At 37.8% G+C, this 19,127-nt stretch overlaps 1 protein-coding gene across 2 annotated transcripts in view; it reads left to right on the plus strand.

The window, feature by feature from the left end:
* The window catches only part of LOC116698026 (dehydrogenase/reductase SDR family member on chromosome X), a 36,000-nt gene extending 17,173 nt beyond the window's left edge, over positions 1–18,827 (plus strand). For both annotated transcript variants that reach the window (XM_032529736.1, XM_032529737.1), the window contains 5 exons: positions 5,129–5,197; positions 14,410–14,511; positions 15,211–15,418; positions 16,806–17,013; positions 18,344–18,827. In XM_032529736.1, coding sequence (XP_032385627.1) covers positions 5,129–5,197; positions 14,410–14,511; positions 15,211–15,418; positions 16,806–17,013; positions 18,344–18,523 — 767 coding nt within the window. In that variant the 3' untranslated portion in view covers positions 18,524–18,827. The remainder of the gene's footprint in view (positions 1–5,128; positions 5,198–14,409; positions 14,512–15,210; positions 15,419–16,805; positions 17,014–18,343) is intronic.
* Positions 18,828–19,127: the final 300 nt, after the last annotated feature.

Here is a 19,127-nt window from a genome sequence, read left to right on the forward strand (position 1 = left end):
CTGTCAGTCATGGCCGCAGCCGTTCTGCAACAAATCCGGACCTGGTGGTTATTGACGGACGGTGACACGCAGCGGAGCCGACACGCAGCCGTTACGCATCCTGTGGAAATTTGGGGTTAGCCCATAGTAGTCTGTTTAGGTTCACAGAGACATTTGCGTGTATTTAAGCATAAGCAAAATTAAGTTTATATCTGCAGAAATGATCTGGTCAACGGGTACCAACTTAGAAACTTAAAACCGGTAGTTCCTGATAACCAAAACTGACAGACAGCAGAGTGACAGTGGAGCTTACAATCCACATGGTCTTACATTACAAGTGCTGCTTGGATGTCCACAGACATGTCACGAAATATGTGTCAATTGGACCCTCTCAGCCACGCAGATACAGAAAGTATAATCTGCCCTTCAGAAACCAAGTCTTTTTTGGCTTTTTCAGACACTCCTGACTAAATTTCAGAGCCAACAATCTTGAACATTTTTTATTGTAAAACGTTTCTTCTTTTGTGAATTATATGTCGTCATTATAAACTTTACGGGAAACTAGGTCACTAGGGCACCCCAATTGTGTGTTTTTGCACATATGTAAATATAAAAGTATTATTACAGTAACAATCCTATAAAATCAAATTTGTCAAGCAAAGCTTGGTAAACAACTACACAACAACCATTCAACTGATTTGTTACAGTGACAGGCCTTTTCATAATCTGCCCCACAGCATCTGGAGCGTTTTATATGTTGATCGGTTGCATCTATAGTTTTCTCTGTGGTAGAGGCAGGATGGCATCCTGTTGAATTGATTGTGTTGTTCTTTTGTTTGAAGGGTTGTGCTGGGGATTTATGTTTATCTTTTCTTGTTTGATTTCCCCCCAAATAAAAAAAAAAAAATCCCCAATACTCCTCTACTGGCAGCTGAGCTAACTGCCATTAGAATCTCCTCAAATGCACACTCCTTTGGGGCTTGATGCCATTTCAGTTTCTGCAATCAAACCAACATGATCAGGCTTTGCTCTTTATTCTCTGTATAGTTTGCAATTACTGGGTTTGGTTTCAGCTTACCTGTAAATCAATAAATCAGAGACTTCTTAAAGACTTGTATTTGTGCAGGAATTGTTATACTTGTACCAACTAAACATGGATTTAAAATTCTACATTTTGTGGAAAGCATAAACTGTATTACCTAATTCACAAATCACAGTACATTACATTACTTAGCTGTTGGTTAAGGTGGCCAGCATGGACAACATGGTCTGTATTTGCAATAATTGCAACTTTTAATTGGTCAAACAAAGATATTTTCCATTTTTTGGTGAGACATAATGTCTTTTAGTCATAAATTTCTTCAATTTGATATTGTTTTTCCCCCAAAGATAAGCAGTGGTTAAAGGCATACATTGTCAAAACAGACTAATAATAAACAACATATAAATCAAAATAAAATTCAACTTAATGCAACTGCAATAGAGTATAAATACAAACTTAATTTACTGAGTGTGAGTGTAATCTGTAATCATTTCTTCCTACAGATTATCCACACGTCTTAAAAGAACTTGGTTTCATGGCATGCAATAAAAGCTTGCATACCACTGCATAACAGTGTGAAATAAAAAAAAATAATAATGAAGAACTATATCAGTGGCTGTAGATTTCTGTTTACCTAAAGATGGACTCAGTCAAAGAACTCCTTCAGATTCACGTCGAACGACAGTAAAAAAAATCTGCAACTATTTTGATAACTGATTAATGGTTAATGTCAGTTTTAATCAAACATGTCAACAATTCCCTGATTCCAGTTTCTCAAATGTGAACTTTTTTCTCATTGAAGAGGAAAATGAATATTTGAAGTTTCAAAGTGTTAGTCTGGGGATAACGAACAATTTGATGACATCAGCCTGAGCTTTGAAAAACTGCGATAAGCATTTTTTTTCTCACTATTTTTGGATATTTTATAGACAAAGCAATCAATCCATTAATTGGGAAATAATCAGCTGACTGAACAGCGTACTTAACAACATAGTCTGATAATAATATCTATTTCTGTTAATGAAGCAGCTGCTTTACTCAACAGCGTACTTACCAACATAGTCTGATAATAATATCTATTCTGTTAATGAAGCAGCTACTTTACTGTGCAGAGTCTACATCAAAATAGAAAGCAGAGATGAGTAGAAGGAGGGAATGTGGTGTTACACATTCCAATTAGACCAGTACCACAATAAGCCACAGGCATTTGAGGTGAAGATGATTACTGACCTATTCAAATCTTGGCATATTCCACGGCATTCTAAAGTTCATAAAAGCCCTCTTCCGCTCCATGATCTAAACAACTCCATGAAGTTGGGCGTGCAGAGAACAGCAATATGTTTCCATGCGCTTCTGGGGTGAGACTGCGTTTTCTATTCAGTTCACAAGCTTTACAACTTTGAAGAAAACTCTGCTTTATTTATTCAGTGTGTATAACCCAAAGTCAATGTCAGGGTATCCTTGCAGATGGTTTGTGCAGAACATAAATCAGACTTGAGCCCTACGTGTGATTACACACACAACATCAAAAATTGAGTAACTTTGTTAAGTGTTTGTTACAATTCTATCTGCATTGAAGCTGATCCCACAGGTCTCTGAGTGTATCTCCATTTCAAATATCCACGCCTCTTGAGATAATTTATGAATGTGAATATGTATGGTTAAGTGGATTGATCTGTGGTAATGGAGTGGATGCATATTCCAGGTGGAGTGATAGTGCTTGAGGAGAGTTTATGTCTCTAGCCTGCCTACTGTCAAATATCAGTTGGATATTAACCAGGGTGCAATTGTGCTTGAAGTGTTTTTAAGTAGTTTCAAATTAAAATGGTGCCTTTTAGAGTGTTTTTAAGATAATGTGTGTTGACCTGAATCATATGAATTACAGCATGCGTGTTATGCAAAACCAGTTGATCCTTCCAAGAAAAGAATGAAATAAATGAATGAAGAAAATGTAAAATGTGTACACAAATAGCACATGTGCAGTATGAATTAATTGTAAGCTTAATTAATAAGCTTTATTTGTTTGACAAACATGGACATGAGTCATTGTGTATAAGATTATAGACGCCTTTACTGATCTGCAGAGGGGAAGTTGGATAACGTTACTACTATAAAGCTTTAAAAAGGAGAAAGGGTACCTTGATGCATCAGCTTTGTCATGGTTTGAAGAAGTTACTCATCTAAATATCAAAGCAAGATGTTATGTTTTCATTTTCCAAATTGAACATAATGTTTGAATTTCCTAACAAGGCACTCTGTAATTTAGATATCTCGAAGAAATCAAATTACAGACTTTTTGTCTAATTCTATCTCTTATGTCCTACATTTCATAAAGTCACGAATAAAGGCCGATGCCAATTACAGAAACAAGTTTATCGACCTTTAACGTATGCAGTGTAATAGTTGGATGCATGACTTCATTACTTTACTCTGAAAAGTGCCATAAAATTATTGTAGGTTTATGTAACAAATGGTGATATCCGAGATTCATGAATTAGACTCACAAAGGAAATCATCTGTGTCCTTTGAAAATCTACATTACTGCATTTGATATAGTTAAATTGTATGAATGAGACAGTTTAAGTGGTGTCTTCAGCTGTCTAATTAGCACACAGACGTTAAATTAATATTGAGTTCACTACAGGTGTATGTAAGGACTTTTTTACTCTGTGTCACGCTCATTTATTCTTTTGCTCAGCTGCTGCAAGATTGAGTAAATTAGTTATGTTACATTTTTAAACCCCAGCCCAAAATATTTAGTACACAACATAATACCTTGGGGCATTTTTAATCAGTGGCTATTTAAATGGAGAGCTCTGCCCAAAACCAGCTGTGCCGAAATGTATATTTAATGATATGAAGCATTCTCAGTGAAGAAGAGTGACTCAGAGAAGCCTGTTGAAGAGCAACTATTTGTCCAAAATGATTCATTTTTGCGTTTGTTTGACCCGAAAAGCCGCATCATTCAGCCCAGGCTGAAGCGCATGTATCAGGGTCGATGATGCTGTGCCCTTGAAAAGGCCTGTGTGATAATCCAAGATTAGTGTGTCTGTATGTGTGCGGAGAGAAAATTAGTGTGCATGTAGGCTATCTGTGTGAATGAAAGGAGAGTTTGCATCCGTGAGTGTTTTCACACAGGGTGAATGTTAGTGGGCAACAAATCTGAAAAGTCGGAACCAGCTAATGTTCGAGTTGACTAATGTTTTGTCAATCAATTATTTGTCAGTTGACTATTTGCTTAATTGACTAATTGTCGGCACAAATTCGTAAGAGTGGGGTTTTATGACGTTCAAGTGTTTGTTTTGCCGATCGCCCTGTGTGTACATGCGACTAACTTGGAATGGTTCTTTTGAAAACGAGGGTCACCAACTCTGTTTCTTTTCATCTCCCTGTGACTTTATTACATTTCTATTCTTTGTTTCTAAATACTTTCTTCTTTATTTCATAGAGGCAGTGTTCATTTGTATGCAAAATAACAAGCTATTTAAAAATGTCTTGTGTGCTGTCTGGAACATGTTTATTGCCTGTTAATAATTTTATAAAAACATAGACCCACATTATGTATTGTCAGCTACAGTTTATTAATTGTAAGGTTGATGTACTTTAAATTAATTTACTAATCCTATACAATCCAACACTAGTTAGTTCTACTTTGATTGGTATTTAGTGTAGTAGATGTTTTACATGCCATTTTGAGTTCTAAATTAATGCTATGGACCCCTTATTTTAAGCCAAATATTAACAAATTTAAATTAAAATGTTGAATTCACATTTAGTATGTTTCTCAATGCCATATTCCAGAATGATACAGCTATTTCGAAAATTGAGTCTTTTTAATCATGGTGTCATTCACCATCAGGCTTACTTTCTGTCTAATATCTTATACATTATTAATGGTGTGATTTTTTTTTTTTAAGTACCGTATAGTTAGTCTTCCCTAAACGGCTCAATGGTTGTATCAAGAACTCTTTTTATTTGAAAAACCCTACAAAGGAACATGTTTTTTATAAGATGAAAGAACACAGGACTGTGAGAAAAAAAGGAAAATCTGTATTTAAGGGCTTGTCAGACATTGTATTAATCTGTATGTGTCTCCTTCTCTTTCAGGTGGAAGGGATGAGCGGGAGGGTCTGGCGGCCGTCAGAACTATCTGTGAAGAGTACAAAGAGGCCAAAGGTACCATTGCAAACACACAGAGAAGACATTCTCAAACACACACACACACACACACACACACACACACACACACACACACACAACACACGCACAAATGCTTGTTCACGTATGTACTTGTTTTTCTTACGCCAGTGTTAGAGGATAAAGGGCAAAGTTGTGGCAGTGTGTCCCTCAGGATTGTTTGTACAGGTTTTATGAGGCACACACACATAATTGCACACTTGCAGGTATACACTTGTATAAAGACACATAGAGCATCCGTGCTGGCTGTACAATGTCAGGACTGTTGAGGATCTAGACGTGAGGAAGAGGAGGATACAGAGGAAAAGGCTACGAGAAGACAAGGAGATAAGTCAAGGGAAATGTAAGAGAGGAGGGGTGGAGACAGATGTGGAAGGTGGCAGAGGGATGGAGAACATGATAAATAAAACAGGAAAAAGAAAGATAAGAGGGAGGGATACTGGAGGTTCAGATGGAGGTGATGGATATGAGGGGAGACAAACGATAGCAGCAAAGACATTTATTACTCGATTGACTAACACTTATAGTGTTCTCTGTAACTCCCATGTTGAGAAATTGATTCAGCTGACCTTCACAGCACCATAAATTCCACCGTGGACTCATGACTAAGGAGACTCTTAAGTTATTCTTGTCTGTACCAAGCAGCCTTGAGTCTTTATCCCCTGCAAGGCCTTTCAGTGGCGTTTCAGTGTTTGCCTCAGGGGATGTTTAAAGATTGGATTGATACTAATGCAGAAATCAGTGGTGGTTGAATTACTGTTTTTTAAGAAAAACGGAAATTTGATTATTTAGTTACAAAATAGAATACATTACACATATTTCATTTTTTAAAATTATGATCTTTATTTATAGAGCAAAATCCACTTTACAAATGTTACACAAGGCAGCAAAATAAAAGTCAAAATATCATCAGGTTTAAAAAAGAAATACAGATGAAAATAACATTTTTAGTAAAATAAGACAGTTCAAAAGAATTTAAAGTCAAGTAAAATCAGGGATGGCTCGCTGATAAAATTATGTTTTTAACAAGGGAGATCACTGACTCAGCCGACCTGATTTCCTCGGGCAGATCATTCCTGAGCCTCAGGGCCCTGAAACACTCTGTCCGCTGCGGTTTTCAGCCGGGCCACTGGAACAGACGAAAAGGCTAACGCCTGAGGACATCAGATTCCAGCGATATTAAAGAGTATACAACTGGTCCGATATATTTGTTGAAACAGCCACTAAACTTGAAACCTCAGTTGTTCCATGAGGGGCCGCTTACACACACAGACTCTAAAGCTGGGAGAGCGATAGGCTGCTATACATTGTGAATGGGACCTGGCATTGCAGCCTGGTGCTGCCCGCTGAGCTACAGAGATTTAAAAGGCGCCGGCAGCACTACAGGGGAAAGTTGAGAAAAGCTCTATGCATATGTCCTCCAACCAACAACCAGGCGAGAGCAATCACGCTCAGTCTAGCAAGCTATGTTATCTTTCATGGGCCCATTTTAGCAGTGGTAATTGACCAGACCCTCAAAACATTATCAGCAATGGGTAATGGATATACCTAAGAAAGACAAACAGCGGGGGGGGTGAAAACATCACTTTTATTTTACACTTGACCAAGCTTCTCTAATCTCTATTTGTGAAGCTGTTGAAAATAAAGTATTAAAAAAACACTTTGTGAAAACACAAATATTTCCTCAGTTAAATTACTGTACATCAGTCAGTGCACAAAATCAATGATCACCGCAGAACAAATACAGGGGGCGTTGTCACTGCACAAAAAATGATGTCAATTTTGTTTCAACTTAATTAGGTCAAAACAAATACCTGGGATATGTCTTTATGCTTTTGTGCTAATATACCTGGTATGTAGCTTGCACAATAATAAAACTCTGTGCACATTACTTGCACAAAGGCTAATTCTTATTTTTTGGCCATAATTTGGTTTTAGTGTGCATTTTATTTCTTCTCTCCTAAATACCCAATTTCTTCTCTTGTAATTGAAAATGACTTTTCCGTTATTATTTTTTTTACCCTATTTAAAAATGCAAACGTCTCTCTCCTCCGTGCACACAGCGTCTGTCTCCATGAAAACAGTGTTGCCAAACTTAGATTTAGATTTAGCGGCTTTTCAGACCCCCTTAGTGACTTTTTTCCCCACAAAAACAACTAGCAACAAATCTGGCGACTTTCTGTAAAAAAGCGAGTACTCTCATGTGCGGCAGCACTGTGCACAGTTCGCAGGCAGATAGAAAGGGGAGAAGGGACAGTGTGCGGGGGAGAGACAGCAGGACGTGACGGGAGAAAGACGAAGCTGAGCTGGCTTGGCTTTGGGCAAGCCAGCCTTCTTTGAGAATTCTTTATTGATCTGAAGTGAAATACTGCCCTTCTATCTGGTGATTACAGTAAAACTCATTGTTGAAAAAGAAAAGTTATTGTTACCATGTCACACCATGTCACACACTTCATACATTATTTAATTGATATGTGTCAATGAAGTCAAACTCCAGTGAGTAAAATAATGATCATCTTATGAATAGCAAATCTGCTGTAACTATATTGGTTAGTAAGTTCTCAATGGAGGAGCTGGTTACAGATTATGTACAAAACAAAATAAAGCGCTTCCTTTTTTGGAATGAAGCCGTAGTTTGTCTTCCTTGGCCTTACAGTTGAGAGCAGCAGAAAGCCGGCTGGCTAAGTCCCTGTTAGTGTGTAAGTGGCTGTCAGGTACAGAGACAGTGGCCATGTAGCTGGTGTCATTGAAGTCGATTTCCCTGGACGGGGTGGTGGTGGAATTGATTACTTCTTTTGTAATTGGCAGACACTGACGCATAAGGAACAAGGGAGGTGTCTGTAGCCAGATGCTTGTGCACTGACTCTGTTGTGTGTGTGTGTGTGTGTGTGTGTGTGTGTGTGTGTGTGTGTGGTGTGTGTGAATGAAACGGTAATGGATTCTCATTAGTATGCGAAGCAGGAGCTTTAAACATCTCTGTCCAAACCGCCTTTGGCATCCTTCCTAGCGTTTGCACATTTGTCTTTTATTAGAGATGGCTGACAGCTATAATAATCATGTAGGCTGCAGAGGTGGATCTCAAACTGGGGGCCTGTGGACAATTGTAGATGTCCTTTAGGGTTGTCACCAATGACAAATAATTTAATTTCACTAGAAAGCATCTCTATATATATATTATTATAATATATATATATATATATATATATATATATATATATAATATATATATGGAATATAAAATATTGTGTTTATTGGATTCACTTTGAAAATAATGAAAGGAAAATTCTAGTCATTTTTTAAACCGGGTCTTATTATCAGAATTTAACCAATCACAATACTCATGCTAATTTTGAACTTGCCACCTACATCTGATCTGATCAACTTACACGCATGGATGAAAAACAGGCTCGGTCCTAAAAATGCTGCCGGGGTTTGGGCCCGGGGTGGACTTGGACACAAACTATGTGGGTTCAAGTAGGGGCTGATTTTTTTGGGCCAGATTATAGCTTCACATCTAGAGTCTAACACTGGAGTCTAACACTTATTATGTATTTAAAGTACAGGAGACTCCAAATGTGTACATAATGATACACATATTATTCAAATTCCAGTAACAATCACCTCAGCTTAGCACACTCTACTTTTCGGTTTATGTCCTAGTATCACTCGGTGTAACTAAGGCACTGTCCCTAGCTTGAGTACAATCCTGTGGCAATATGTTAATGACTGAAAGTGGGCTTTAGTCAATGAGGCTTAAAGCATTTTAATTTAAATAATATAATATAGTGGTATATAATATATTATATACCACATTATTTGTATGTGTAAGACAGCCTTACAATATTCTTGTGGTGCAGCCTGTCTTTGGAGGAGCTTATACTGGCACAATGCCCAGACATAATATTCTTAAATAACACTGTGGTGTTTATTAGGAAGTTTAAAGTAAAAGTATTTATACTTCCATGTCACCTAATAAGAAGTTGTTTGTGTGTGTCTTTGAGGGGGACAGTCAAATATAACCTTTTATATACTTACTTTTTTTTATTGTAAAGAGGTGATGCATGGAAATCGAAACTAAACTGATCTGGCCTGTTTGAATGCATTTAGCAGATATGTATATATGGGTGCACTACACTTGTAGCGCTGGCTGATTTGACCATGGAGATGTGAGTAACAGCTGGATTGACAGCAGTGCATGATGGCATGGCCTTTCTCTTTAAAAAAAAAACCCATTATAAATAATAAGGGAAAACAATAATTACTTAATTATCTCATTATTATAAGATATCAAAGTCCATTTTCTCTAGATAACAACATAATGAACTCGTTATCAAAAGATAATTGCATTAGAAAAATAATTGATAAAGGATAATATAAAGGATGGCTGTTCTCTGCTTCCATACATTTGACCACATTAAGACATTGTTTTCCATTCCAAAGATATCTGACAGTAAAGCATTTGGCACCAATGAAATGCACATCAAGGGTTTACTGTCAATTTTAAAAGCATGTGAGTAATATAGATCTTTCACCTTTTGGCAAGCAGCACAGAAAATCTAACGTGTTTGCCAACGATGCATTTTAATATCCAATTTAGATTTAATATAGCTTTATCATTTCTACTGTTGTCACAGTCAGGACATGAGATGCATGTTAAAGTCAGGTGGAAAGAGAAAATGTTATGATAAATGAAGCAGGTAGTCCTTACTCATGACTTCTTTTTATTTTTATTGTTTTTTTTATTTTTAAATGTATTCCTTTATGCACAGAAACACCAAAGATGCTGCAGAATGAATGCCAGAAATTGACCTCTTGTACTATGATTTGTGTGAATGAGGCGTGGGCATTTGCCAACTTACATATTAATTACCTTATGTTCAGGATGTAGACTCAGCATGTAAAAGTGAGATTAATTATGGACATGTACTGTTGCATGCCAAAACCTACCTGGGTAAAAAAACAAAGAAACAGAGTGCATTTGTAACTATTCACAAATTCAAATTACAATTGCTCCATGCTACATGAAACAGGATTAACTACTAAACAAAGTGGCACAATATGTTTCAGTGTCTGAACTGCTATACTGCTGTTCAAATTTTAGTGCAAACAGATTCAACTTAGAAAACTGTTCATTGATTTTCCATTACATTTTTAGGCTTAAACATAAATGCACACACTGTAAAAATGTAGTGCTTGCTTCTTATCATATGAACGTATTGTCTTAATATAACTTATAAACATATTTAGTTTATTTGTAGTATTTGTCAGAGTATTCTTACTTTCCCTCTTCTGTAGTTAAGGGGATCTTCTCGCATGAAAGCTGAATGAACTCTAGAAGCCTACTGTAAACAGTTTTTTTTAGATGTTCTTGTACTACGGTGGCTCTGATTGTGCAGTGATGTGGCAGGAACCATTTCTGCCATCACTTTTAGTGTTCAAAATGATGCACATAATTGCATAACACTTTTGTGTCTGCTTTTTTAATTACAAAGAAACACTAGTTGAGATGCAAAGACAGAACTGTTTGTGTGGTAGAAAGGGGGGAAGTTAGAAAATCCCTAATTAGAGTTAGAAATCCCTAATCTTCCATGAAAATGTTCTTTGACCTTTGCCCCTTCAAGACTTAACAAATACCAAAAAGCACACTGTGGCAAAAATCTGTTGTTTTGTAGCAGTTAAATAGTATGAGAAACGCCACCTTCACCTTTCACCTTGGAATAATATGAACTCAAAGGCTTTGTTCTATTCAAGAGTCCCAGTAAATCATATGACAGTAAGCCAGCATTAAAAAATATAAGGACCCTTAAACCGAAGCAGCTAAGTGGAATTCAGCCATCATTCATTTTAATATTTACACCTGTGCTTTTCTTACTATAACATGTCAAAATGTTTGTCTGTAATAACTTGATTAATGAACAGATGGAATCATTTAAAAACTAAGATTGGAAGTGGGATTTGATGCATTTTATTTATTAAATCTGAATTCAGAATAAATAGTACTTCTCTACTATATCTACTTATATTTGGCAGTTTTTGTCTGGTTGTTGAGGACATAAAGGACATAGACGTTTTAAAATCATGGCACTTTAAATTTTACAGGACTCAAGCATTTATCCTCTCCCCCAATGTGCCACAAAGATCACTTAATTCTAACAATAAGATTGGCGTCAACAATTGATTTCGTTTATGCAAACATGTACAGTAAATAAAGTAATAAAGTATAATAACATAAAATTGATTTAGACCGTCTGAAATAGTGTAAATTGGCAGTGCATTAAACAAAAAATCCTGTCTAAGAAGAAAATGACAGTCCTTAAACCTGCATTAAAGCGCCCATATTATGCTAATTTTCAGGTTCATAATTGTATTTCTAGGTTGTACCAGAATAGATTTACATGGTTTCATTTTCAAAAAACACCATATTTTTGTTGTAATGCACATTGCTGTAGATCCAGTTTTCCCCCTGTGTGTTTAGGTCTCTGTTTTAGCTACAGAGTGAGACATCTCAGTTCTATGCTATCTTTGTTGGGAGTTGTACATGTGCAGTAGCTAGGTAAGATCACATCAGCTAGATAACTCTTTCTCCAACTTTGGTCAGGATTAGCTGGGAGACTTCTTCTAAATGAGGGGACACTTGTGGAATACCTGCAGAACAGGGACATGGAAGTATTTCTTTTGTAGATTTTGGTGAACTAGTATGTGTTGTAGCAGTGTTTTGCCATTGAGAACGAGCTAACATGCTAGTGCTAGCGTGTGCTACGGTTAGCCACCTCATCTCGGCTAGTGACGTAGAAAGCCATGCAGATTTTGAACAGCTCACCCGGAGACTGAAAGCAGAGGACATTTAGAAACCGTATCTCACTCAATCACAGTCAGTGTTTGAGTTGAGGACGCTGAGCTTTATAGAAGGTCCTGGGGTCTTAATTGAGGGCTGGCGGCAGACAGGTCCACAACAGATCGATGGCACTTCACCCCCAATGGGCTTTCTAGATATGACTGGCCTGTCTGAAAGGGATCGGTCCCCAATGGAGTCCACTCAAAAGGACGGGGGAGGACTGACAGGCAGGACACACGCGCACATTTGCTTGCTATATACACAAGCCAAATACACACACATTCTGATATACACTTGGGCTTACGGCCATTGAAATGCATATACTTGCTTTTCTTTCTCCATCTTTCTCTCTTGCACACAAACGCACGCACGCACGCACGCGCACACACACACACACAACACACACACACACACACACACACACACACACACACACACACACACACACACACACACACACACAACACACAACACGCAGAATGTAAGTGGCATGGCTTGGAGATAAGGCTGCTATCAGGCCTTCATCGGTAAGGGCTGCACTCACATCTGTCATGGTGGCTTTTTTTCTCTCCTTCCCCAGTTCTCTTCCTGTCTTTGTCCAATAACTTTGACCCTCTACAGGCTTACTGGAGTTACAGGGAGGAACAATATATAATTTTTCCTGATGTTTGAAAGACATGGTCTTCTTTCTGTATCATGGCAGTGTGTTCATGTTTTAGTACTTTGTCAGCAGATGTTTATCCAAAAAAGGATTGACCGAATACCAAAAAAGTAATTCAAGACCAACAGGAAGCAAAGATATTTACATATTTTGATGGGGTTCACTGTAATTTGCCATACATTTTGAGGGTTTGGGTTGGACTGAGGTCTATTATATGACATTATTAATAAAAAATCGGAACAAGGCTTACGTGCAACGTGGACACTTGTTAGTATAGATGACCTCCTGGTTTCTCCTTACATTGTTATAGAACATAATATTGATAGAGAATATTACCCCTGTCACCTCCACATATGGGAGTATGTCAGAGAAAACAATTCCACCGTTGAGTATTGTAACTCTTGGTTTTCTCCAGCCTGCAAAAGGAAAAATAAAATGAAACACCTCAACCTGTTGTAGTTGCCAGTATTTGAACACATTACCAAACCTGAAATACAGCACAAGAGAACATCGTTCAGTAAATATGTTTTATACTTTTGATGTGATTTTATTTTAACACTACTATAATATTACTTTTATATTTTCCATACGTATAGATAAGACCTGTTTTTTGTGGTTTGGTGCAAACCAATGCCAATTTAAAAAAAAAACAAAGGTTACAAAAAGGACATGCAGTATTTTTACATTCTTACAATTTTTTTTTAGCAGTACTGGGAATAAAATGAAAGCCTGTAATGTGCACACAAAGCTTGATGTAGGGTGGACATTTAGAGCCATTATTTTTCTTGATGATAGAGCTTTCAATTTACTTTTTAAGATTAGAAGCGGCTCTGCAGTCCATTGGAAGGGTCACTTTACCAACAGAGAGCCTTTTGAGGAAAGAAAGGAGAACACAGAAAGAGACAGGAATGGACTCAAAAAGAAGTTAAAATGCAACGCTTTAGAGCTGGCCAGATAATAGATAAAGACTACATGCCAAATCATAAGTTTTAAATTGAATTGGCAAAACTCTCAACCCAGCATGTGTTTAAGTAAGTTTAAATATAATATATCTACTTTCTTAGATACACACACAAACACCACAGTATAAAAACTGCGACAACTCAATATGACTCACTCCTACAGGTTAACCATAACATTTACATTAATCCTATATAATTAATTGGCAAGTTAAAAGAAAGTCTCATTTTATTGTTGTCCTACACATCTGCAGGTATTATGCTAATAGTGCTGCTTGAACATTGACACTCTTCATACTGTGCATAGTAGTTGGTCTCACAAGAAGTGTATGTCTGTCAAGCTGTGACAGTATACTTAGTGTTAAGCATCGTCAAAATTATTTGTCTGCATACACTACAGTATAAACACAGTTATTCACACATAATCACTTTCACGCTCAGAGGACACAAGCTGCTGGGCATTGCTGTCTTACCATACATTAGACCTGAAATATTGGTGTGTTAAGCTTTGATGGAGCTGAGGCAGAATTATTAGGTTTAAAGTAATGTGCTGGAGCAAGAGAAGCATAGCGCTGCCAGTATTGTAGTTAAAGAATCCACGAGCCTGCTGTAAGAGATGTTTAATACACTCTTGATGTCTCACAGCCAAAATGGCGAGCAGAAATAATCCGTTTACAATGGCACTGAAGTGTGTGTGTCTCTTTGTGTGGTGTGTGTGTGTGTGTCTCCTTTCCAGTCGAATTCAGCAAACTGGACCTAGCCTCTTTGGAGTCTGTCCGTCAATTTGTCAAGAGCTTCAAGGAAAGGGACCTGCCGCTAAACATTCTGGTCAATAATGGTGAGTGATGGCGATGTCATGTTCTTGCCATGTGTGGACTGTATACTGCAGATGTAGAGTATAGTATTCAGTGAGAAAAGTTGGAATACTTTACACAGCGGTGTAATTAGGATAATTTTACACACTTTTACAAACAGTATATTTCAGCATTTTTAAACTATGTTTAGCATGTGCTCCATCTGGCTGGGTCCTCAATTAGGGAAACCTTTTATATCTGATCTACACCCACAGCCCTGTCAGATGAGCTCAACAAGCCCTTCATTGATCCTCCAAATGTGTTTCATTAAACTGATTTCTTAAAATGGATGTTATTTAATACTTTTAATGATATGAAATTAATATTGTTGAATCATTTTTCCACACAAGACCTGGACCTGAAATTGTCAGTGTTTAGACTCAGTCTCTTTTCCGTGGTCCAATTCCATGAAAGTCCCTTTCTTTTGGCTATCAATTTCTCTGCTCCGTTGCTAACTAGTTTTCATGCACTTTTAATCTCAACATGTAGTGTTCAGGCCATAGGTGCAATCTGTCTCCCTCATTGATGAGCCAGCCACTAATACATTTCGTATTTATATGAATATCAGACTAAAACAGAAGTTGCATGCCAGTTAAAGTTCCAAGCTTATATCGTAAAGAACAGGCATAACAAACTCTGAGATTTTGTGTGCTTTAGATTCTTGTGTATGTTTGTGTGCCAAGCGGGTGTTATGCTGATTCCCGAGGGTCGTACTGAGGATGGATTTGAGCAGCACTTTGGTGTGAACTACTTAGGCCACTTCCTGTTGACCTGGCTGCTCCTGGACACACTGAAGGTTTCTGGGAAATGTGGTAACTTTTCGCGTGTGGTCAACGTCTCCTCCTCTGCCCACCGCATCGGCGAAATCAGACTAAATGATTTAAATAGCTGGTAGGCTCTCACTTACTCACCACACACACACACACAAACACACACACACACACACACACACACACACCACACACACACACACACACACACACACACACACACACACACACACACACACCTTTGCAATTTCAAATGATACAAAGCTGATTACAAAGTTGGCCTTTTACAAAAATAGTGATGTTTAAAATTTTTTAAGATAAGATGTAAGATAAAACTCCATTTTATTTTAACTGGGATCTTATTTATTGTAGTTTTGGCCATCATTCCTATTAGTACAGTATTAATAACATTGGAGCAAGGTAATTGAGATCTGGGAACGCAGATGATCAAACAGTATGCAAACAAACCCTAATGAACGCATCTACAAAAATAACACCATATATGTATTCAACAGTAATTTTTTATATTCTTGAACAGCTGAACGTTTTAAATCCCAACTTGTCACACTCACTTGCACTTCCTCTACGCTGGCATCACTAACACAAGTGCCTCATTTTCCTGTTGGCATTAGTGGACAATTATTGGCTCTGTTTGGCTCTGCATCATTCCAGTTAGAAGCAATGGTGTCCAGAAGCATTATTACCCTGGATATCTTCAATGTGTTATTATATTACCCTAGCAGTAGGTGAAGGCCCATATCAGTGTGCTTAGCCTCACACAACATGTTATTATAAATTATAAAATAATCCATAATATTCTTATTTAATTCAGAATTCTTTCAGTTCTAAATGCCATTCTCCGCTATGATAACTGGCTGAGCTTTAGTGATGCTATCAAGGGTCCTTAGAAGATGACAAAAAAAGAAGTGCTTTACAGTAATACACAACTAAAAGTTGAGATGTTCAGTAGTGAGGGCATTAATGCAACTGCCTTGTAGCTAACTGACAAAGTATAATAAAAAACAAAAAGATAATATAAAATTTTAAATTTAATATCATTATCATCAAGTGTATATTAAATACTTAAAAAGTGTCTCATCTGGTTTCACAGATGTGTATTTCAAAACAGCAGATAGTAAGAAAACAATCAAAAGATGCTTTCCTTTCCTGTAGATGCTGCAGATGAGCATGTGTACACCTGTAACTGCAACTGATGTCACCTTATTGCAGATGGTTGATGCAAGTTTGACTTGAAATCCAGAGTTGTACAGTAGATCTTTGTAAATTGCTAAGTGTGGCTTTGCAGTCAAATGATGTTGCCTGGTTTCAAATGCTATCAATGACTCTGAGCATCCTTGTTTGCCAAATTTTACATGAACCCGAGGAGAATTTGGCATTGTTCAGCAGAACTATATTACCTATTGTGGCAACAGTTTATTATAATAAACAAAACAAAAATGTGAAAAAATACCTGTTACCTGCCTTTTATATGCTTTCTCTCTATTCAGCCAGTGTTATTCAGCCCATGCTGCTTATTGTACCAGTAAGCTGGCCCAGCTGTTATTCAGTTCCCACCTCCACCAGGATTTGCAGCGTGGAGGTTTCCCACTGAGTTCATGTGCTGTGGATCCGGGCATGGTGGATACTGCGCTCTATCGCCACCTCTGGACACCCCTCTGTCTGGCACAGAGCGTCATCGCCCGCCTGCTTTTCAGGGTAAAACACTGAACGTTCATCTGCTTCATTCACACATTCGATTGTTGTCATTCTGCAAGACAGCAAAGCCGGTATGATATAAATATTAAAGAACTCTTGATCATTATCTGTGAAAACAAAGCTTTAGTTTGAGTATTTCCCACCATTATTGATCAAAAACTTGATTTTACAGTTTGATTAACTAAAGACTTTACATCATTAGGATATATATTTATCCCCCAGTCATTTTATTGTTCCAGACTACACTATGTATTTTTATACATACCAACGAGTGATTTTCAATAAATTACTTTATAGTTGCAGGAATATTTTAAGGACACCAAGGATTTAATTTTGCAAACCAAACATTTTGTTCTGTTGGAAGGAAAAAAAATATCTGCACTGTAAATCTTCTGCAGTGATACAATACATCAGACTTGTAGGAGAGCTTAGATTTCTATTTAATAAATTTACAGCTGACTCAAACTGATTCCTCCCAAAGTATGTCAACTTGAAAACTTGGATCACTGTTGCAAAATTGTGATGACTATAATCCTTTTCCTACTAACTGTCATGCTAGCTACTATGTTAGACGTTTAAAAAACACAATACTGGTCTGCTCTCCTGAAAAGGAACTGGTAAACTTTGTGAACCACACTGACACATTTTATTTTACAAGCTGTAACACAGACACTCATGCATGCGCACACACATACACACAGCCTATCCACATCACTGAAAATGGAAGCTCTACTGAAAATTAACGTTCACTGTGTGTTATATTTTAAAACATTTCTTGTTAAGCTTAAAGCACTGACTGTAGGCTACCATTAATGTCCCTGGGATTTAATGAAAGAAGACTTATGTGCGTGTTTAGACCCCAAAACTGCAGTTGTCACAGGCATTTGCCTTCGAGCACAACCTTTGGGATTGTTCTGCACCACATACGCAAACACATTAATCACACAAACTCATTGACACACACACACACACACACACACACTGAACGTTCTTTTCACTGACGATAACATACAGTGACTTCAACCCTCCTCTGGCATTCACTCAAATACAAACAAACACACACACACACACACACACACACACACACACACACACACACACACCACACACGACACACACACACACACACACACACACACGTTTTTTGTTTTTTGCAGTTATAACTTCTTGTTGAACTTGTCATCCTGCAGTCACTCCATTTCCTTTTGATGTATCTTTGGTATGCAGTGATTTATTTATATTTTTAGATGTGTGTGTGTGTGTGTGTGTGTGTGTGTGTGTGTGTGTGTGTGTCTGTCTGTGTGTGCGCGCGTTTGTGCTTTTTCCTCAGACTCCTGCAGAGGGCGCTGTCACTGTGCTGTACGTCGCTCTGTCACCGGCCTTGGAGGGGGAGTGTGGGGGAGGCTACTGGGCCAATGGGCGCAGGGAGATGACAACACCACCGATCTTTAACCCCCAGCTACAGCAAAGCCTATGGGAAACCAGCGTCCAGTTGCTGGCCCTGCAGTAGCCTGCGACGAAAGGACAACTAACTGGACTAAACCTCGAAGAAAACATTAGACAAAGACCCTTAACTCTGGCCAACCAGCCACTCTCTCCTTCTTTTTCTCATTATTGTTTCTCCATCCGTACCTCACGTCAAGGTCTTCGTAGCAATTTATTTTGACAGTCTCACAATCCACAACTGGACTGTGATTGGTTACTAGGGGAGTGAAGCCCTCCTTTTTGTTTCAGACCTGCCAAAGAAGGGCTACATGGGATGGAAGATGTTTTTTTTGCAATGAGCATGCAATCATATACAAACGCACGCTAGGGTATTCCGGCACCGTGCCGGGTCTCCGACGTACAGCCCTGAGGAAAAATATATAGATAAATTTGGGAACTTGTATGCGGTTTAGTATTTTTGAGTCAATTGATTTTACCTACCAATCATATGAGAGGCACGCAGCTCTAACTAAAGCAGACTTTAAACTACTCGGGCCTAATGCCGGATTTCTGGGCTTTGACTATTTTATTTTTGTTATAAATAAATTAAAAAGTCCACATGGGATTTGTTTTTGGTGTGCTAGGTTTAATCATCGCACTTCCATCTACCAATGAATCAAGTTCTAGCC

Source organism: Etheostoma spectabile, chromosome 11, assembly GCF_008692095.1.
Source record: "Etheostoma spectabile isolate EspeVRDwgs_2016 chromosome 11, UIUC_Espe_1.0, whole genome shotgun sequence".
NCBI classification, from domain to species: domain Eukaryota; kingdom Metazoa; phylum Chordata; class Actinopteri; order Perciformes; family Percidae; genus Etheostoma; species Etheostoma spectabile.